A 21,655-nucleotide genomic window follows, 5' to 3' on the forward strand; every position below is an offset into this window, starting at 1 on the left:
AACAAATTATATCTCTGGAGAAAACAAATTCTTCAGAAAATTACACCTGTAATGCTGGCAAATCCATTAGTCACTCCTTCGTGGTCCCAACGTAAGAGGGATGTGGAGCTGTTGGAACAAGTCCAGAGGAGGTCACAAAGATGCTCCAATGGCTGGAGCACGCCTGCTCTTGAGATAGGCCGAGAGAGCTGGGCTTGTTCAGCCTGGAGAAGAGAAGGCTCTGCGGACACCTTAGAGCAACTCCAAGTGACTAAAGGGGCCAAAAAGAAATCTGGAGAGGGGCTTTTGACAAGGGCCTGTAGGGACAGGACAAGGGGGAATGGCTTTAAACTGACAGAGGGGAGATTTAGATCACATAGTAGGAAAAAATCCTTTATTGTGAGGGTGCTGAGGCCCTGGCACAGGGTGCCCAGAGAAGCTGTGGCTGCCCCATCCCTGGCAGTGTTCAAGGCCAGGTTGAACAGGGCTTGGTGCAATCTGGTCTAGTGGAAGGTGTCCCTATCTGTGGCAGGGGGTTGGAACTGAACGAGCTTTAAGATCAGTTCCAATCCAAACTAGTCTGTGACTTTATGATTTTGTTCAATACCTTCATCACTGAATCCAATGTAATTCTTAAACAATGGGCAAAATTAACCATAAATTCCTTCAAGTGCCAAATATTTTAATAAGTGAAACAATGAAAAAGTAAACTGTGTTTTATTTGCCAGTGTCAGAAAACATTACCAAATTCAGGTTCCTCTCATCCTGCAAGAACCACCACTGCATCTTCAGGACCTGCATGTGTATCTTATTCCATTGCTAACTAGTGCTTATGTCATTGCTGTGGAAGATCCACCTAATACGCCTGAAACCTTACATGGTGGCATGTGTGGGCATATATGTAAGAGCACCAAGTTTTTAGTGATGCCTGTAACTGTCTTCTCTAAGCTCTTCCCAAGAGATAATAACTTGATCTAACAAGTCAGTGGTGTAATTTTTTTTCCTGTATCATCAGAAAAATGTCTGGATTAATGCTGTAGTTTCAAGTGATGACTGAGAATATTCACCACCTCTTTAGATTAGGTTCATAATTAAGATGATTTCAGCTACTACATTTTATAGTAGCTATTTAATTCTATTGAAAATTAACTTAGTATCTTTCTGGCATATTTTAGTTGTCAGTAAAGTCACTCTTTCCAGTTGTCTTCATATTTTCTCAATAGCCTGTTATCTTTAAGGATCAGTATCAGCATCTGTGGCTCTCAGTTTCTATGTTTCTAGTGACTTTGCTGCTGATGTAAACTCTAACCAGGAAAACACTGAAAATCTCATGATAACCCTTATGACATGCTGTGATGTGGCTTTTTCTTCAGATGGCGCCATGTCTTGAATGCAGACATCTTGTGCCAATGAATACACCCTCTTGCATTGTATGTGAGTCACCAATAGCTCCACAGCTGCAGCCCCAGACCAACATGTGCGTAAAGGTAATTAAGAATAAATCTAACAAAATAGCAGTTTACCTCCTGGCATGCGTTTTTCTAACAGATGACTTCATTACAACCATTGTGCGCCAGCTTGGTTTTGTGTAATTTCATTATGACAGATTTAAGAGTTAGTAGGATTAAAACCACTTTGGATAGAAATAATCATTAAAGGCAAACCACATAAGCTCAGGAAGGCATACTGAAGAGCACACGATGTAGCAGTGTGAATGACAGGAACATGTGCACTTGTGCTCAGGAAAGAGATAGTCCATGATTCTATAATTTCTGGCCTTAGTATTACTAAGCATTTTAAGTTTGTTAAATATATCCTCATTACTCTGCTTACCTTATTTGACCATAAGTGCTTAGCACAGGTTTGCTGGCAGGACTGCGGCAGTGGGTAGATGCTCAAAATGTTCAAGCACAGTCTTAGTGATCCAAAAGTGCTGGTGGTCTCAAATAGACAAAATGTGCCCTACAAAATACTCCCTACCTAAGGGTATGTGGATGCATGTAGGGGCCCTCCTCAACCACTCCAGTCAGGGAAAAGGGTGTGAGAAGGAAAGAGCTGATACTGCATGTCCACAATTGGTAATTATAGACATTGCTCCAAATATGATGTGTTATGGCAGCCCTGATGTAGGTACAAAGGCAGACTTGAACTGTTTGGTGGCAACAATCAAAATAGTAGACTGATGATTCTCAGTTCTGCTGGAAACTCACTGTTAATAGTGACTGTGCTAGGGCACCCTCAGGGGGACAATAATAATGATTTTCCTTGCAGATACTGGACTTTCTGGTTATGTGAATGCAATGACTAAGTAAACTAATACATGCAAAGATCTTGGGGTATTGATGCTGGGTCTCCTGAGGGAACTGTACCATAGTTTAAATTGTCATCAGGAGCCATAGATGTGTGATGTGCAGGCAATATGGCCTTACTAAAACCTGAAGCCCACACACAGACTTTCAGGATCTCTTAACCCTGCAGGGCTGAATAACCACAGCACTTTGTACGATCAAGTCAAATACTGAGTAAAATGTATTCTTTCTCTATTTAAAAGGGCAAAGTAATTTGTCAGGCGTGTGGCACAGGAAATCCTCTTCACCATAAACACTGTGTGACTTGTGAAAGCAGGCTGCCTGAAATACAGATGGTAAGGCTTCTTCCATCGATCACACTAGGCTTAATCAAACCAAAGCACAACATTCTTTTCCTTTGGAAAACTGAAGCCATATCCCTGTGTCCCTATGTTACAAAAACAGAGATTCCCTCCCCCTTGGGATATTCAAGCTCAGTGCTCCCACAGATGAGCCATCACAAACGTCCAGCTAAACATAAGCGTACCTGCGAGTTAAAAATCATCTGATTATAACACAAACATCCCGAGTTCTAAAACTGCCAGTAGCTAGAGGCAAAGGTCTCTTGCACAGCCACTGAGGTGTTATTTCACAGTAAATTTAAGTAGGAAGTTGTACTTACCTAAAATAAACATATGCTTAGTGCTTCACTGGTTGTAGATACTAAGACGTAGATGCATATGTAGTTAGGCATATGCTGTGAATGGTGAGACCTGTAGTAGCTAAGGGAGAAAGTTAAATGCTTACAAAGAATTATTAATAGTAATCAGAAATTTTACTACTAATAATGGTTAATTAGCAATAACCAATAGTAATTCCTGAATACTAATTAGTAACAAATCTGATATTACTATTAATGGCTATTAAATAATTTAGATTTAGAGCATATTTAAACTTGTGCTCCTGTAAATATTATCTTCCAAGTGAACCCCAAAATCACATCAAATCGCAGTTGAGGCCGCAGATGAAAATAGGGCTATTGCCTGTTTGCTTATTTGCTGTTGTGGTGTCTGCAATCAGAATAATTTTCCTGGGGTCTGCTCCTTATCCATATTCCTGATTTGCACAGAAAATAAACAGCATAAGCCCTGAGGCAAAACCCAACAAACCATTTTTAAGACCTCTTTGTCCTAACTATTGGTTCTATAATCAACCTCTAGAAGTTTCAGCTGAAAAATCTGTTTTCTTTTGCATACCCATGTAAGTTAATTGTAGTGGGAGCTAGGGAATATATAACTTGTATGAGGTAAAAAAGTGCAAAATGAAAAAACCCAAACCGACCTTAGGTAGCAAATATCAAAGTGAGAGAAAACTCATTGTCTGAACACACTCTCCCTGCCATACTACTACAAAGAAAGGTACAACGGAAAATATCTGTTGTGTTTTGAGTTGTGTTTTGTGTTTATCAACAGGGAAACCTCCATCTTAATGCTGAGTCTACTTGGGGCCATATTAGTAAACACTCAGTGTAAAAGGACACTGATTGATAAGGTTGGGGTTTTTTCCTTAGTTCTACTAAAAATATTTTAAAATTAATAAATGCCACGTTTTACTGGGGGTTTGTAGTGAAAAAAATAATAATAAATTACAGGTCAGAGCCAAGTCAGTCTGATGCTTATTCTCACTTGAGCAAGCTGCTCTAGTGGAAGGTGTCCCTGCCCGTGGCAGGGGGTTGGAACTGGATGAGCTTTAAGGTCCCTTCCAACCCAAACCAGTCTGGGATTCTGTGATGCTTCTGTGAAATAATTCTTTTAGGTTGACTGTTACCTAATGTTATCAAAGTAGCTTGCTTTCCCTCTTATTTGGCTTGTGACCCTTTTCTCATAAGAAGTATTTTCTCTCTAATTCTTGTTTTGTTTTAATTAGCCCATGTTCGGGGACACCCCCCCACCTTACCACAGCCAGAAAAGCAAGACAGTTTCATGCTCAAAATGCCATCGTGTTAACCAAAGTGATGCCCGTTTCTGTGACTGGTGTGGAGCCAAGGCACGTGCTATCCGTCTTTGTGCTGACAAATCTCTTTCTACTCCTCCGTGACTTCTCTTTGCAAAATTCTGTCAGTTAGTATACAGCTTTTTACTATCAAAGTACTTCAAGCACATAGGATTACGTAAAGAAAAATGAAAGGCTTAGATGACATCCTGACCCCACATCAGTAGGTGACTGGAGGCTTTAGGTATGTAAACAAATTACCATGGGTCAATAAGCATCAGCTCACCTGAGAGGCAATAGCTGTATGTCATACCAAAGTAACTGATCCACCAAAGGTCAATGTATAGACTGACCTAATGCAAGTTTTCCCATAGCTACTCTTTTTCTCTGTGAGCTGAGTCTGCATTAAAGTTGAAACACTCACCTCTGCCTACGTAACCAGTGGTCCTCTGCTGTACTATGGGCACTCCAGGGAGGTGGTGGTAGAACTGGACTGGAAAGGATAGCAGTCAGTATTCAGTATCAGTGCACCAGACTAGTAATTACAGGACTTTGCCAAAGAAAATTAGTATTTGTTTTTCAGTTTAAATAACATACCATAGTGGTAGATCTGTCTGAAAAATGTTTGCCTCCATAGCATAATGGTGAGATATCTGAAAAGTTGGTGTTTCGCATCTACCAGTGTGTTAGCAACCTGTTATCCTGCTTAATATTACTTACCTAATAGCTTCTGATAGTGCTACTTTGCTTCCTTTTAATTCATGCCACTGCTTTTATCATCCCTGAACCATGCATCAGATGTTTCTGTAGTGACAAGTGTTTCATTGGACTTTCCAGCCTGGACCTCCTCCATCCTACTTTTCTTGTTTCAAGTGTGGTACAAGCAATCATCCGTACGCTCGCTTCTGTGGGTCCTGTGGTGTTTACATAGAGCCCCCATCAAGGGTGGGTTCTCCCAACAGCAGTCTCATGGATGCTGGGGACTCACTGGGGGTTTCTGAGGTAAGACACACAGTATTACAAAGCCAGGTTTGAAGACAGCTAAGAGCCTAGTCCACTGCAGGTGGAGATCAGCACAACCCCATTCATTTCCTCTTTGAGACAAGGCTGTGGCCTATGAGCCTGCTGAGGGCAAAAAAGAGAATATGTTTCTACTGAGAACTGCTTTCTGCCAAATAGTAGCTTTAGCCAAAGGCCTTAATCCAGCCTTATTCTAAATAGCCAAGTGAGAAACAATCAGCTTTTCAAAGTCTCAGCTCTTTAAGTACTTTTATCTTACTACCTGTGAATTATTTGTGTCCTGCTAATACAGGGTATTCTTTCACGCACATTTAACACTGTTTTTAAAACTCTGCTTTGAGAAAGAACACAATACTTAGCCAAGGCCAGCTTTTGTCCTGCAAAAGCATACGTACTGCTGGCAATGGTGGAGAGTTTTGCTTTTGCTTGAATATTTGTGTCCAGTTGCATCATTGTTATAGACTGGTAACTAAAATCAGGAATTGTTAATGATCCTTCCTGCTAGCTTTTTCATTCCTGGACAATTCTGTGTACTGTTCTACACAATTTTTGCTTATAAGCCATCTCAATCTATCTAATTATATTACATACACTTTTCCTTCCCCTCCACCCCACACACAGCCTCTTCCTATTTCCTTGCCCAAATCAAGGGCAGAACTAAAAGAAAGAGAAGATAAAGGAACTCAAACCATTGGACTTTTTTACCCATCAAGCAAACTGTTGGAAAAGAAGGAGCTTGAGCTGATTTCACAAAAAGAAAAACTGGAAAAGATGAGTGATCATAAGCCTCTCCTGACAGCTATTAGTCCTGGAAAAGGTTAGGAGTTTTGATTTTATGTGTTCTATACAAAGATGCAATGTATGACCTTGCTTTTTCTGGAAGATTTTATCATCTTGGAATGTACCATCAGTAGGACATTGATTTACATCTTTATAAGTCTGTCTTCCCACCAGTCACTTGTAAATGCAGTGCCTTAGAATTCAGCCACTGATCTCCATCAACAGCTACAACAGCAGTAGATCACAGTTCTTAAAAAATATGATGAGGCTTTTGTATCTGAAGAACATGTTTGGGGTCCTGTTGTGGAATGAATTGTGGAAGTTTTGGAAGTAAAGGAAAGTAAACTAGAGAAAGGGATTCTTAAAGAGGATTACAAAACCCAGGGTTGGTAGAAACCTTGAGGGCTCTTGTAGGCCCCCATCTTCAGGGCCTGCAAAGGTATCTACATCTACATCACTCACTGCAGAGCCTGTCCATTCACAGGTCCTGTATCAGTACTGCAGACAGTTTTGTTTCAGTCCCTGGTTTGGTCAGTTAGTTCTTTGTGGAATCACTTTGCTGTCATTAAAAAGTTTGCAATTTTTAGAGATTTTAGTTTTACTATCCTGGCAAAATTTCAACTTCAGTTTTCAGTTTTTAAAGTCCCTTCCAATCCAAACCATTCTGTGATTTTATGATATACTTAAAAGGCATTTATCTGGGGAATAATTTGCACAGACCAGAATGCTGTATAGGGTAAGTTTCTATGTCTGCAGTTTTCAGATTTGGCTTATTGTTACCTGTTGGTGATCTCAAACCGACTAAAAATCAGTTCAACAACACACAACTGTTTAGTTGTAATATTGGGGTTTGTTTGGTTTTTACTCTTGTGGAATAGTGTGAGACTTCCCTTCATGCACGGCCAGTTTTGATTCCCAATAACAATTCCAAGGCATGGTTTTGTTATGAATAGAGCTCCCCTAAGAATTAATTATAACCTATGGACAAGACAGTATTTAACCTTTTTTAGGGAAAATAAGTTCTTTTAAATCATCCATTGTATGAGAAGAAATGTTAAGCATAATTTCAGGGTTTTTTTCTCCTGTTCAACTCTCTCTGATCAGGTTACTGGAGAAAACAGCTGGATCACGTCTGTGCTCACCTTAGAAGCTATGCTCAGAACAATCTTGACTTCAGAGCACTGATTGGAGAACCTCGAATGGGAAAGGTAGGAAGGAGCTTGTAATATCTTCCTATGGAGCATCATGAAAAGACCGCTGTGGCTGCTACATAAACGCTGGAAAAATAAATGCCTCCCTTTTCTTTAGACCTTGACCTGTTTGTGTAATTTGTCTTGTTTTGTTTTCCATTTTCTGCTCAGTCTATTACTGAAGGGTTTTTTTCTGCTTTCTTTCCAATGGCAGTTTCTCTTCTTTCACCTCAAAGCTGTATGAGAAGCGATGGAAGCAAGAGAGCCCTTACTCAGCTGCTTTTACAGTATCCCACAGCAGGCAATCAAGAAAGAGAGATCACTAGTTGGTCAGTTTAATAAGCTCTGCTAGAAATGGAATTTAGATGATATGCTTGCCTCTGCTCAGGGCTGGATTATACCAGCAGATAGCAGCAATTCTCTTTGGCTATACCATCTACTTCTAGCGTAAACGATACCAGTCTTACAGGAACAGGGCATTGTTTTTCCTACTGGAGATGTAGTCTTCAGGATGTCACTAAACTGCATTAAAATGATTAAAGGGGTGATACCAAGAAGGTGGAAACTAGAGATTGTAGTCCTAGAAGATAGGGCTGGAATGACTGAGAGATCATTTGGTCCCTGTCCTGAGGGAGGATCAACTCTGCCTAAACAGTTCCTGACAGATGTTTGCCTTGAAGCTTTTCAAACTCACCAACAATGGAATTTCACAACTGCCCCAGGCAGTCCATTTCTGTGCTCAATTATCCTTGCTGTTCAGCTCAGCACTGTATTGCTTGCTTTGGCAGCCCTGCTGGGTTAAGGAATTGAATCCCCTCACACTAATTCCTAGGTGCTGCCAGCACATGGGGCAATGTCCTGTGGACTGGATCAGGGACTGACCCAGGCTAAAAATAGCTCTAGAGGGAAAAATAGGCCATTACTGCTCATACAAATGTAGCAGGAAAAGTAACAGAAATGATTCAAAGCAGATGCCAGCTATGTGGGTTTAATGTTGGTTTTGATTGTCATGTGACTTAGAAATATAATCAACTTTATCTCAAAAATCTCTGTTTGCTGCAATATAAACCTCATCAGCTTCATTCCACTTCTTTATAATCCACCATGCACTCATTTTTGTGTAACTTCAATAGTCTTCTTGCCAGAGGTACTTTCTCAGTGAATTGATATAAAAATCAAAGAATCATAGAATCAGCTGGGTGGGAAAAGACTTTCAAGACCATCCAGTCCAACCATTCCCTAGCACTGCCAAGGCCACCACAAACCCATGGCACCGAGGGCCTCGTCTACACGGTTTGTGAACACTTCCAGGGACGGTGATTCCAGCACTGCCCTGGGCAGCCTGTTCCAATGCCTGACTGCCCTTTGGGGAAGAAACTGTTCCCAATATCCAGTCTAAACCTCCCCGGAGCAGCTTGAGGTAGTTTCCTCTTGTTGTGTTTCTTGTTCCTTGGGAGCAGAGCCCAGGCACCTCCTGGCTCCATCCTCCTTTGAGGTAGTTGTAGGGTGATGAGGTTCCCCCTGAGCCTTCTCTTCTCCAGATTAAACACCTCCAGTTCCCTCAGCCATTCCTTATCACACTTGTGCCCAGACCCTCCACCAGCTCTGTTGCCCTTCTCTGAACCCACTTAAGCATATAGAAAGTTAGGCAAGTTTTACTACAGACTATTCCTCTACAGGCTGCTACAACTAAAGCAACAACCATTTCTCCTGGAGCACTAGACCTAAGAGCAACACAGCCTGTCACACAAAACCTGAGTGGAGAATGACTGAGCTTGCATGAAGCATAGCATTATTAAATCTTTTGCATTCATTTGGCACGTCAGTAGTTTTGATATTTCCAGTTACTCTAAATACCACCTGCCCCTTCCTCAGGGAAATGGGAAGTGTTGGTACAATATCACAGTAGGCAAAGGCCACGTGTGATTTGGTGTATTGGCTCCATAATAAACAAACATCATAAGCAAACCTTATTCCTAAAGCTGTTTCTGTGTATTGTTTGTATTAGATACTAACGGTGGCTCTTTCCCTCTAGATTAATTCTGCTACCATCTGTGAGGATGACTATGAAGTCACTATTACACTGAATTATGCTCTTGCTATTAACAAGGTTAGTTTGGGGGGGTGAGGCCCATTGTTAGGCAGCTGATCTAAAGCTGTCACTAGACCAGTGAGTGTAACACCTGTATATTTTAAAATCACGTCAAAACCCTAAATTCTTTTGTTGAGAGGGTATTAACTTATCACTTCAGAGAAAAGAATCTTTCTAATGGCTGAACAGATATCTTTACCTGATTAAGCCAGGCTTCATGGTTATGTTGCTATCATCTTGCATTTCATTAGTTTGCTATTATTAACATTCAGTTTTACTGCTGATGTTTGTTCCCAGCACCTTGAGCTTAGGTGCTCCTTGTCTTCAGTGTGCAAATTGTGTTCTTAAAGAACAAGCTCAGTAATTTTCAATAGTTTGGAGATAACATTTACCAGAACTCCTGTTAACTGTATCAAACACTTGAAATCCCTAGCTCCAGAAGTACCATGTTCTAAAACCCACACAGATTTTTATTCCCAACTTTTCAAAGATGAGAATCCTCCATTTGAAAGATCCAAAATTCAGATTGTATTTCTTGTGTAGAATCTGAACAAGCTTACCTTGCTACGTGATGCCTGAAAAGGTGTATCACATCATTTCACAAGTTAGGAGTTAATCAGATATCTCAAGGGGTAGAACATATTCATTTGGATGAGAATCTTCATTTCATTAGGTGAAATTGTGTCACTTTGTTTTTCTAAATCAAACCAAATACTACCACAAGGTTTAGAAAAATTGCTACATTATTTTGCCTCAAAACAGAGCTCAGTTACATACAACAATTTGTCTTGTGCTCATTTGACACTGATATTGAAAGCCTATATATTTTTTCATCTGCCACACCACTGTTTTGTGCTACTAAGATTATAACAGCCTTAGGTGATACCCTTACTAACTACCTCCATTTGATAATTCTACAGAACATTCATACTAATAAGCCAGTGAAGTTCAGCAATCATTACCTGAGTGCTGCAACAGAAGTCAGAGATGGACAGGATGGCTGTCAGACTAGTCTGGGTGAGTTTGTTTTTCCCCCTGTCTTTATGTAGGCTTAAACTGTAGGTTTAAGCTAACAATAGCGCGTGTCTTTAACATAGTAGAATGCAGCAAACTGTTCTAACTTGCTAACCCATAGAGAGAGAAAGGAATGTTTGGCTGACGGGGGAAGGAACATCACAGGGCTGATAACAACTAAGGAGACAGTAAATAAGACCAAGGCTGCTAGACTTCATGATAGCGGAGCAGCACCCAGCGTGGAGCAAGACTGGAACAGAACAGAAGGAAGGACATTACCACTGCTAACTCAGCACTAGGACCCTGTGGGCATGGTCAAGCACTGAGGTCATTCAGGAAATACAGTGAGGAAGACAATCAGCAACCACCAGAGACCCCCCCACTCAGCATGAAAGGGCATGTCTAATTAGGATGCAAATATTATAATTAGTTCCTGGGAAATCTGTGAATATGCATGAATATGCTAAATGTAGAGCAGCTGTCAGCAAGTAATGGGCATGCTCACCTCTGTAACTGTTCACATGTGCTCACAGCTCTGCAATAAAGAATGCCTGCTTTCTAAAACTCCAAATTGAGTCTGAGAGAGTTTCTCCAACCAACTTTTATGGTAACATTTATGTTAAATGTAGTAGTCAAGAATACAGAAGTAGCTTTTTGAAGGTCAGACACTGAAACATCCAAAATAAAACACTGGCACATTCTGAGCCTACTTAAGTTGATCTTTAAGTCTCAAAATGGCTGAGTTAAGATTTAAGCAGTGTATGGACCCTGTCAAAAACTCATAGAAATGCTTTCTCACTGAAAGACAGCTGAGGAGGCTAGTAAATGCAGTCACAGCTTATAGCAGTGGTTTTGTTATAGTGATAAAACTTCAGATGCTTTGCATATTATTTTACAGTAGGAGTCATAAATAACAGAATCCCAGACTGGTCTGGGTTGAAGGGACCTTAAAGCTCATCCAGTTCCAACCCCTGCCACGGGCAGGGACACCTGCCACAAGACCGGATTGCTCCAAGCCCCATCCGACCTGGCCTTAAACACTGCCAGGGATGTCAGTATTATCTCTGCTTTCGAGCTGTGCCAGGGACTTCAGCTTTGGCACATTTGGAAAACTTAAGAAATGAGGGAATACATTCATTCTAAACCTAGTTTTCAGAGAAGCTCAACTTGCATTTCTGTTAGCATTAAGAGCTCAGTGGTTTTGGAATCTCATATTGGACTTAAGCTTTCATTCAATCAACTAGCTGTGAAGTCAGGATTAGAATTCAGAAATTCCTATGGTGACATTTGACATACTTCAGTTCACATGGAAGTTCCACCCACTTTGTGCTTTCAGTCTAAGAATTTGCAAGAGGCAGCCAGGGCACTAGGAGCTGAGTTCTGGGGGAGTGTCAATAGTGACTGTGACTCCAGACACCCTGGTAGCACCAGCTCAAAGAGTCCATACATGGTGCCTAGTTTCCTTACCAACCTTCCTGCATGTTAGTAGATTATGTCTCTTTAAAATAACAGATGAACGGGTCTACTCTAGGCCCACTGGTTCTTGAGTATCTGGGAGCCAGACAGCACTGAAAAAATCATAAGGTATTTGGTCAAAACAATTCATGACTCCAAGTCAAGCCTGTTGAATAGCTGCAGCTAGTTAAAGAAAAAAGAAAAGAAAGACTAAACCTCCTCAAACCCTGCATCTCATTGAATCTTCATTTCAAAATAGCAAGTTTTTATGAGTGCTTAAGTGTAAACCTTTTGTTAAAACCAGTCTGATCTGCAACAGATATTTCATCACTTTCTCTTGTAGAAAACTGATAAATATTGCTTTGATTTCAACACAAAATTAAATATTTTTGTGGATAAATTATTTCCAGATCTCTCCCCCAAGTTCTTGTTAGGATACTGACTTTGCTTTCAACTAATACTTGTTTTCCTTTCTGGTAGGCAATGATCATAATCTTTTCCATTCAAGAGACAAAATACACAGAACAAAGTCAAGAACACTTATAGAAAAGGAAGATAATCTCCCCGTACGTATCTTCTGCCAGTACAGGAAAACCTCCCTATAGAGCAGCACGAACATGGAGGGCAGCCAAGGGTAAAAATACAAAGGTTTTAACACTGACAGGGGGGTGGGGGAAGTGGACAAAAGTCCAATTTAATATCAAACCTGAACACTGGTAACTGGCATTTATTACAGAACTGGAAAAAACTATTTTCTACTAGAAGCTTAATTACATTGGTACTCTCTGTTTTTTGGATCCATTCTGATTTACTGACACAGCCCTAGGACTAAAGACTTGCAGATTGATTTTGTTACAGGTTTTTCTCAGAAGCAAAATCAAGTGGAGGCACTATTGTCTTCCCCTGACCCTACTGCTTAGCTTGACTCCATAGGACATACCCTTGGCTGTGCTGGAACTACTGTGCACACAGACTGTGAACGAGGCAGAAGTTAATCTAATCAACAAGCTTCGAAGTCAGCTCAGATTTCTCATCAAGCTGAGGTGTCAGCACAACTGAGGGCTAGTTTATTGCAAGAAGCAAGGCTTTACTTCCACTAGAGACCGTATATCTTGGAAGTACTGCCTACTACTATGTCAGCAATGGCATGAAACATTTCAAAAGGGAAATGTACTTTAATCTAAGCTTGGATCAGTTTGCCAACTCAACAGATGAAGTTATAGAGCTTTGTGGTGTGAGTACAGAGATAGAAATACTTGGTCAAGTGACTGGGCTTTCAAAAGGGGAGAAGAATGAGGTAGAAGGCTGAGAAGAAATACAAGGAAAAGCTTTTAGGTTTTGTTGGTTGTTCGCTGGTTTAGGATTTAGTGAATGAACTTCTGTGAGGCAAAACATAACTTGTTTTTTTAAATAAAATACTTTCACAAGTTCTGGAAGCCTCAAACTTTAATCCTCTAGCAAAGAACTTGTGCCCAAATTGAATTTACTATGGCTATCAGATCTCTGTACAGCTCTGAGAGCTGCCTTGATGTAAAGATGATCATTTGTAGATATGTTTACTGAATCAAGACCTCAACAGTGAGATGCTAGCCTGGGTTACCCAACACTTCCTCAGATTTGGAAAGACATTCCCAAAGGAAGGACATGGATTAGTATTACTGAGGGTCAGCTGCACTGCATTCATGCCATTGTGTGCATTTTCCACCTCTACTCAAATGCAGAGTAGGGCCCACCTAGTTGTATTTTCACTGTGTGAAATGCTACTGGCTGTTTTCTGTATTTCCACAGCCAGAGTCCAGACAGCTACTGGACGAACTGGGTCCAAATGGGAAAGGAAGAATCCCCTTGGTAGAACAATTACTTAGTGAAGTAAATCACTGCTTGCTGCAGTTACCTTTTCCAACTCTTTGACCATTTACTGCATGAATATTAGCCTGGTTAGCGACTTTATGCTTAGGAAGCAACATCCTTGCAATACAACTGACTGTTTTCAGATTAAAAGAGCATTTTAGAGAAGAAACAGCCTATTTTACATTTGTATGTGTTTTCTGCAAATTCCTACTTGGACAGTGTGTAAGGCATCCTCCTCATCTCCTCCTCCCCTCAAAGGCATGCAGAATGAAAGATAAATTAATTTTATAGTTTAGGGTCAAGCCCTCTATATAGGAAAAGCAAGCAAACCTCTACCTCTTTGCTGTATGGTAAGGTGCATCCTGACTGCAGGTTCTAGTTTGACGCACTTATTATATACATTTACTCTGGCTTTGAGCTAGAAGACCAGAAATATCTTCAGAAGAAACACAAAGAAACAATACCACACAATTTGAATATTTCTCTGTCCTGAGCATGAAAGTCCATTTGCCAACTTCAACTGGCATAATATTAAAGGCCAGGTTGGATGGGGCTTGGAGCAACCTGCTCCAGTGGGAGGTGTCCCTGCCTGTGGCAGGGGTTGGAACTGGATGAGTTTTAAGGTCCCTTCCAACTCAAACCATTCTGTGATTCTAAAGATGGAAGCTGAAGAAACTTAATGGCTTTTAACAGCTCACCTTCCCTCTCCTGTGTGTGCTAGGGAGCTGACCCAAACTGCACTCACCTTTGCTGTCCTTAACAAGCATGCCGAAGCCATCTCCCTTCTGGTGCAGAAAGGTGCCGACATCAGCCAGCAGTCAGGACCATAAGCAAACACTCATTCTGGTCTTCAGAAGTGTTCCCAAAAAAAGCACTTGTACTCCAATTTTAGAGAGGATTAACCTCTCACCCATCCTCCACACATCTGTAGCTCCTTTCAAAGCCAAATCTGAAAATAACAACCTGCAAATGAGCAAAGAAAATAGTACTCACAGGCCTTGCAGCTGCCAGCTTTGAAGATTGTTCATAATTTCTCTTAGGAAAGCTGCTGTTCTATTCAACTCATTGCCCAATCCACTTCAACTTAATACAATAAACCACACTAAAGCCTACCAAAATAACCTAAATCATCATGACTCCTAATGTATTCTATATCCTCCCATTCATTTGTTTCATTTAATCTGCTAGACCACTTTCCGTGTACCAGCACGGCTTCCCCAGGTAACGGGTACACTGCTCTTGCACCTACACAGGTGCAACAACACTGCTCTCCATGAGGCAGTTCTGCTTGGATCGGAAGGAGAGGAGTGTGTCCAAGTTCTCTTATGGTAAGTGCTGAGGCTGACCCTCTAGCTCGGCTGCAGGGTACCCCCAGTCTGCTTGCAGAGACCTCCCTGGGAATGCTGAACACCCAGAGCCTGCCCAAGGCCCAGCAGTCATCTCTCACAGATCTGTCCCTGCAAGAAGAGGCATCCAGGAATTCTGAACATACCCTGCATCAACATTTATCATTGAATTGTAGAACGGGTTGGAAGGGACCTTAAAAGCTCATCCAAGTTCCAACCCCCTGCCATAGGCAGGGACCCTTCCACCAGACCAGGTTGCTCCAAGCCTCATCCAGCCAGGCTTTGAACACTGCCAGGGAAGGGGCAGCCACAGCTTCACTGGGCAACCTGAGCACCTCCATGGCCTCTCTGGACTCACTCCAACAGCTCCATGTCCCGCTTGTGTTGTTGCCCCCAGAGATGGACACAGGATTGCAGGGTGGGGGGGATCTCACCAGAGCAGAGAAGAGAGGGAAAATCCCTTCCCTCAACCTGCTGGCCATGCTCCTGTTGATGCGGTCCTACATGTTTCTTCACTAACTCCAGTACCTTATTGTCATGGTTTAAGCCCAGTCGGTAACTCATGCAACCACCCCCTCACTTTCCCTCTTCTTTGGCAACCCCCGCCCCCTTCCTGGAGGGGTGGGGAAGAAAGCATGAAGAAAGTAAATCCCATAGGTTAAGATAACACAGTCCAGTAACTTAAGATACAATAAGAAACTACTACTACTACCACCAATATTAATAATTATAAGGGAAATAACAAGGGGAGAGAATATAAAACTAAAAGGGGAAAAGGAAGAGAAAACAATAAACACATGTATGATGTGCTGTGGTATGGAATACCCCTTTGGCTAGTTTGGGTCAGGTGTCCTGTCTCTGCTTCCTCCTCTTGCTTCCTGTGCCCCTCCTCACTGGCAGAGCATAAGACTGAAAAAGTCCTTGATTGGAGTAAGCATTACTTAGCAAAAACTAAAACCATAGGTTTTATCAGCACTGTTCCCAGACTAAAGCCAAAACACAGCACTGCACCAGCTACTAGGAAGGAGAAAAGTAACTGCTACAGCTGAACCAGGACAGTTGGGATGAATTTAAGTAGCTAAACCCTATATGCTTTATTTACAGCTGCAATGCAAGCATAAAGAAGAACACAGAAGGACAATCAGCATATGATTTAGCTGTTACAGCTGGAAACAATGAAGTGATTTCATTGTTCACAAGTAAGCTTAGACAAGGAACAGTGGAAAAACCTGTGAAACCCAGAAACACTGGTCATGTCAGTGTGTGATCGACTCCCCGCAAGATCGAGCTGGAGGCTCTTCAACAATGGGAGCACCTTAGCACACATCCTCTTCTGTCTACAGACTTACCAGCCCTGTACAAACAACTCAGGCCTTCTAACAGCCATGTATTTTCTACAGGATCCCTCCTATTCCTCCCCAGCAGTTCACAACACAATTCTTCACCGTGTTCTGTTCTGACAGATTTCTTTCCAAAATTGTGCAAGAAGCAGCACCAACCAGTCCTTCCAACACACAAGGTCATTGTAAAGAGATCTGACAATCCACTTGAGCAATAGGTGGCTGCTCTGGAGACAGGCTGAGAGATCTGGGCTTGTTCATCCTGGAGAAGAGAAGGCTCCAGAGACCTTAGAGCAGCTTCCAGTGCCTAAAGGGTACACAAGCAAGATGAGTAGCACTGCAAGCTGTACTCTCATTAGCTTGTTTCCCAATTTGAACTTCACAGTGCATTTCGTGCAGGTCATCACATTGCACTAAATTGTTCACCAGAAAACAGAGTAAAAATCACTTTGCTCTTTTACCTTCAACTTTAATTTCTAAATGCATCAACATGAGTCAAAACCAGCTACAAACAGAGGTTTACAAGGATACCAGGCACACTAAGATTTGGCACGATAGACATTATTAGCCACAAACCCAAACCCCCAAAGGACTTTTAAAATTCCCCCCTCTCTTTATTGCCAAATGTATCTGAAAGCATTGGTATTTTCAGGATGAAAACGGAAGTGCCTTCCAACCCTTGCAAGAAACACAAGGTTTGGGGTCTCTAAAATAGAAACAGCCCAGTTTAAAAAACAGGAAGTAAGAAATAAAGCAACAAATAGTAATCCTTAACAGGAAGGACAGGAGAACCCCTGCATGAAAAAGAAATATGATGTATGTAGCCCATCAGATCCTCAAGTCTGCTCCTGACAGGGATGGCCATTCTAGAAGCAGTCCAGGAAACAGCCATCGATCGGAGCAGCAGTGCCAGAGCACACATCAGACAGGTGTTACTAGGGAGCGAGAAGCCACAGGAGCTTAGGAAGCCAAACTCATTATTGCCCGACGCACCATCTTGGCTTCATCACGAACGTCATTCACCTTCCGAGAAATGCCCTTTTTCTGCAGAGAATAAAAATAACGTTACTGTCCCCCACTAAATTTGGCATCGTTCAGCTCTGATGGGAAAGCAGGCTATACTAAAGCCTTGTCCAGAAGACAAGAATGCCCCAGGGGCTGGAGCAGCTCTGCTCTGGAGCCAGGCTGAGAGAGCTGGGCTGGTTCAGCCTGAAGACAAGAATGTTCCAGGAAGACCGTAGAGCAACTTCCAGTGCCTAAAGGGGGGACAAGAAATCTGGAGAGGGGCTTCTGACAAGGGCCTGTAGGGACAGGACAGGGGAGAATGGCTTTAAACGGACAGAGGGGAGATTGAGATGAGACATCAGGAAGAAATTCTTCCCTGTGAGGGTGCTGAGGCCCTGGCACAGGGTGCCCAGAGAAGCTGTGGCTGCCCCATCCCTGGCAGTGCTCAAGGCCAGGTTGGATGGGGCCTGGGGCAACCCGGTCTAGTGGAAGATGTCCCTGTCTGTGGCAGGGGGTTGGAACTGGTCCCTTCCAACCCAGACCAGTCTGGGATTCTACATCTCCCATGAGGCAAAGGCTGAGAACTGGGAAAGGAGACAGAACCCAGAACCCATCAGGAAACACTGAGGCAAGAAACCAGGAGGCCAGGGAAAAGACTACACGACTAGAAACTTGTAAATGACTTTTCCAGCATCACGGGGGTGCGGACAACATCACAGTGCCGCCATGTACATACAATTGCGTTCTTCACTCGCTCTCTATCCAGCTTCAAGAACTCCTGCAGCGTCAGCTTAGACAGATCTTTCTGAAGGGAGATGAAGGCGCAGCGCGGAGAGTGCTTCTTGTGCTCCTCGCTGAAAGGAGCAAAGAGAAGACCAGGAAAACCAAAGGGCAGCAGCTCACAACAGGGCACACTCCACCATTCCCCACCCCGCAACAGGCACCTCGGGAGCCCAGCTCTACCCCGCGGGGGAAGGGGACGGGGCCGCCCGCAGCACTCACAGCGGGTCATCGTCGGGCTCCCAGCCCTCCAGCTCCTTGAAGCAGAAGAAGCACTGCACCACGTCGGGGCCGTTCTCGCTGGGGCAGTGCACGAAACCTGCCGCCGCCATCTGCGAGCGGAAGCAGGGCGGGAGGAGCCATCAGCCCCCACCGCCGCACCCCTGCCGCAGCCCCGCTCCGCTCCGCTCCCCCCGCCGGGCTCACCCGCTCGGGCGTGCAGGCGCAGCCCTCCACGAAGGGCCAGTTGCGGAAGGTGGCGGCGCGGGTGCAGACGAGGTAGGAGCGCCATTCCTCAGACATCCGCAGCTCCTCGGCCACCATCGCGCTGTTCAAATGGCGGCGGGCAGGCGCGCGGGGCACGCCGGGAGCGGCTGTTGGGCGCGGGGCACGCCGGGAGCTGTAGTCCCGGCGCTGAGGTGGCGGCCGCGGGCCCGCCCTGCGCTGCCGGCTGAGGGCAGCGCCCCGCAGCCCCCGGGAGCCACCCTGCGGTGCGAGCCCTGCTCCCCAGCACCGCCCTTCCGGCCGTGCAGAGGGGTGAGCCCCGCCGGACACAGCGCTGCTGGCAAGGGCAGGCAAGAAGCAACCTTGTCATTCCCGAGGAGCCTGAGGTGTGCGGCTCCAGCGTTTAAGAGGGTCTTGGAGAGAGCCCAGAGGAGGCCATGGAGATGGTCTGAGGGCTGGAGCAGCTCTGCTCTGGAACCAGGCTGAGAGAGAGGGGCTGGATCAGCCTGGAGAAGAGAAGGCTCCTGAAGGGGAGACCTTAGAGCAGCTTCCAGTGCCCAAAGGGGCTACAAGAAACTTGGAGAGGGGCTTTTGACAAGGGCCTGTAGGGACAGGACAAGGGGGAATGGCTTTAACCTGACAGAGGGGAGATTGAGATGAGACATTAGGAAGAAATTCTTCCCTGTGAGGGTGCTGAGGCGCTGGCACAGGGTGCCCAGAGAAGCTGTGGCTGCCCCATCCCTGGCAGTGTTCAAGGCCAGGTTGGATGGGGCTTGGAGCAACCTGCTCCAGTGGAAGGTGTCCCACAATTGGATGAGCTTTAAGGTCCCTTCTAGCCCGAACCAGTCTGGGATTCCATGATATAGTGTGAGCCAGTTGGGAAAGGGATGCTCTAAAGCCTCCAGCACAAGTCCATCAGGGAAGAGGACAAATTTGGCAGTTTGACCTTTTTTTCCTGTTTTTTTACATTCCATAAGAAGCTGCCCTGGGTTTCCACACTGACAGAGGAGCACAGCAGGAAGGGTCCTGCTAGGCAGGACCCACACAGAGCTGCTCCCACTCCCCCGTGGCGGTGACCGCCTGTTGTTGGCACAGAGCGCTGCTCTTCCCTCCCGCGGGCAGCAGGAGTGGCTGAGCTCAGTGTCTCTGCCTGGAGAAGGAAGCGGGACCTGGCAATCTGGCTCCCAGCCACGGGGGCAAGAGGCAGCTGGTTCTGCGGGGAAGAAGCAGCTACTCATCCATCACAGCAGCAGGGGCTGGGTTTCCTGCGCGGTCCAACGTGGCAGGCAGTGTTTGCTCAGAGATACCTCCTCCAGATTATCTCCTCCCAGGTTACCTCTGCGGCAAGCTGATGTGAGGACAGGAGTCAGAGATGAGGGATAAAGACATCTGAGCTCAACTGCTCCCCAGGAGCTCATCCTTACAAGCAGGTGGGGCTGTGAAGAAGCACATCCTTACACCACAGGTGGCAACAAACAGACCAAACTCGTGCTTCTTCCCCCAGACTGAATCTAACCTGAAAAGAGGCATTCAGCACCTATGCGGGCAGCCTCCGGACTCTCTGGGAAGAGACTTCTCTTTCAAAGTAAACTGCAAAGTATGACTCCTACAAAATTACTGACAACTATGCAGCATGATCCCAGTATTTACCCAGCTCAGACACTGTAGATCAATGGGCATGATAAAGCTGACCACAGTAGGCAGCTTCCTGGTTGTGAAGTATCAAAGCTCACACAAGCACATGGGAAGGTTCAGGCTTTGCTGCCTTACTAGGACAGGGTGAGGTCCCACCTTTATTCTGCAGGAAAACTTTGTTCTGCTAAACTGGGATGTGTTTGGCAATTGTAATCGCTGCTACCGTCGCTGTGCAGCTCAGGGAAGCGTGGAGTAATTGTGTCCTTAAGCGGAGTGGATGCTGGCTTCTCAATCACAGCTAACATAACTCATCATGCTGCTCTCCACAGCCTGACATGGAGGGAAGCAGAGGGCTGAGAGCACACAATTTGTTTCCCCATGTGCCTTGGAAGAACCTCATCCGTTGCATTGAAAACCAGCTGCACGTGACTGTTCAAGCAGTGTGGCCTTAAGCTGCTAAGCATTATTCATCAGTCAGAATCCTGGGGAAGAAATGTTCTCCTGAGAGGAGGCTGGAAGTGGTCCCTGTGCAGCCACAAACGACATCTGGAGCTGCAGCAGCTATCTTACAGCTACTCCAAAGGCTGCCTAATCCTGGTGCCGACCTCGTGAGGGCAGGCATTGCTCTCTGGCAAGGCTGGGTGTTTCCCCAGGGCTGCCAGCTCCTATCAGATCACACACCTGACTTCACATGCTGCCAGTTACCAGCCTGGCCTCAACCTCCTGTCCTCAGAAGCCTCTTGTTGGAAGTGGGGGCTGAATTCCTGCTCCCTGAACAGTGCCTCTGTGCTTACCCATACAGCCAGCAGAGCAGAAGAAATCACCTCTTACAGACAGTGTGAGTTGCTGAGAGGAGGTAACACACAGATACCACACCAGTGTCCTACACCAGTGAGGTAGACTTCACCAGTGTCCTTCAGTCCTGGTTTGCTGGGATCCCTTTGCAAGTCTTCTTGGGTCACAGCTATTCAGCTTCACCCAGACCATCAGCAAAGTGATCCACTAGGATCAACAGGGAAGGATCTCACAGTAAGCAATTCAAAGGCATGCCCCATTTTCACAGGCAGCGCTAAGGAACAGGGCGTGCAGTTTACAAAAGCACGTAAGATAACACTAAGGGATCAAAACTTAAGCCTACGGCCCCAGGAGTGTGGGATACAACAGGTATAGCCTTTAACTGGCCAATTTCCCAAGAAATACAAGCGAATTAGCAGGAATCCCAGTGCTGTTCTTACACCTTCTCTACTTGGCATTTTCCCTCTGAGAGACAAAGCCACGGAGGTATTAGCATAGAACAAGCAACTGCTCAAAATCTTCATGGCCACCTTTAAGAACATGATGCAGAACATCACGTTCATCTCATCTTCTTCAGACTTTATCTCCTCCTCCTGGCTAGCAAGGAAACACCCTGCTGGGGCCTGCACGTGTGTGACTTCTGTGTGGG

General features: G+C 44.5%; 2 protein-coding genes across 2 annotated transcripts in view; one reads left to right on the top strand and one right to left on the bottom strand.

The window, feature by feature from the left end:
* The window catches only part of DZANK1 (double zinc ribbon and ankyrin repeat domains 1), a 498,878-nt gene extending 482,445 nt beyond the window's left edge, over positions 1–16,433 (top strand). Inside the window, 14 exon segments of the mRNA XM_062605957.1 lie at positions 1,353–1,466; positions 2,531–2,623; positions 4,194–4,313; positions 5,097–5,288; positions 5,901–6,096; positions 7,164–7,267; positions 9,285–9,359; positions 10,262–10,358; positions 12,291–12,376; positions 13,599–13,679; positions 14,383–14,402; positions 14,404–14,490; positions 14,918–14,989; positions 16,112–16,433. Coding sequence (XP_062461941.1) covers positions 1,353–1,466; positions 2,531–2,623; positions 4,194–4,313; positions 5,097–5,288; positions 5,901–6,096; positions 7,164–7,267; positions 9,285–9,359; positions 10,262–10,358; positions 12,291–12,376; positions 13,599–13,679; positions 14,383–14,402; positions 14,404–14,490; positions 14,918–14,989; positions 16,112–16,274 — 1,500 coding nt within the window. The 3' untranslated portion in view covers positions 16,275–16,433.
* A 750-nt stretch (positions 16,434–17,183) lies between these two features.
* The window catches only part of LOC134157217 (baculoviral IAP repeat-containing protein 5-like), a 121,842-nt gene continuing 117,370 nt past the window's right edge, over positions 17,184–21,655 (bottom strand). Inside the window, exons 2-5 of the mRNA XM_062605954.1 lie at positions 18,559–18,699; positions 18,355–18,464; positions 18,089–18,206; positions 17,184–17,391 (exon numbers count right to left, since the gene is read on the bottom strand). Of these exons, the coding sequence (XP_062461938.1) occupies positions 17,308–17,391; positions 18,089–18,206; positions 18,355–18,464; positions 18,559–18,675 (429 nt within the window). The 5' untranslated portion in view covers positions 18,676–18,699 and the 3' untranslated portion in view covers positions 17,184–17,307. The remainder of the gene's footprint in view (positions 17,392–18,088; positions 18,207–18,354; positions 18,465–18,558; positions 18,700–21,655) is intronic.

Source organism: Pezoporus occidentalis, unplaced genomic scaffold, assembly GCF_034315485.1.
Source record: "Pezoporus occidentalis ecotype Australia unplaced genomic scaffold, CSIRO_AGI_Poc_V1 ctg93, whole genome shotgun sequence".
Taxonomy (NCBI): domain Eukaryota; kingdom Metazoa; phylum Chordata; class Aves; order Psittaciformes; family Psittacidae; genus Pezoporus; species Pezoporus occidentalis.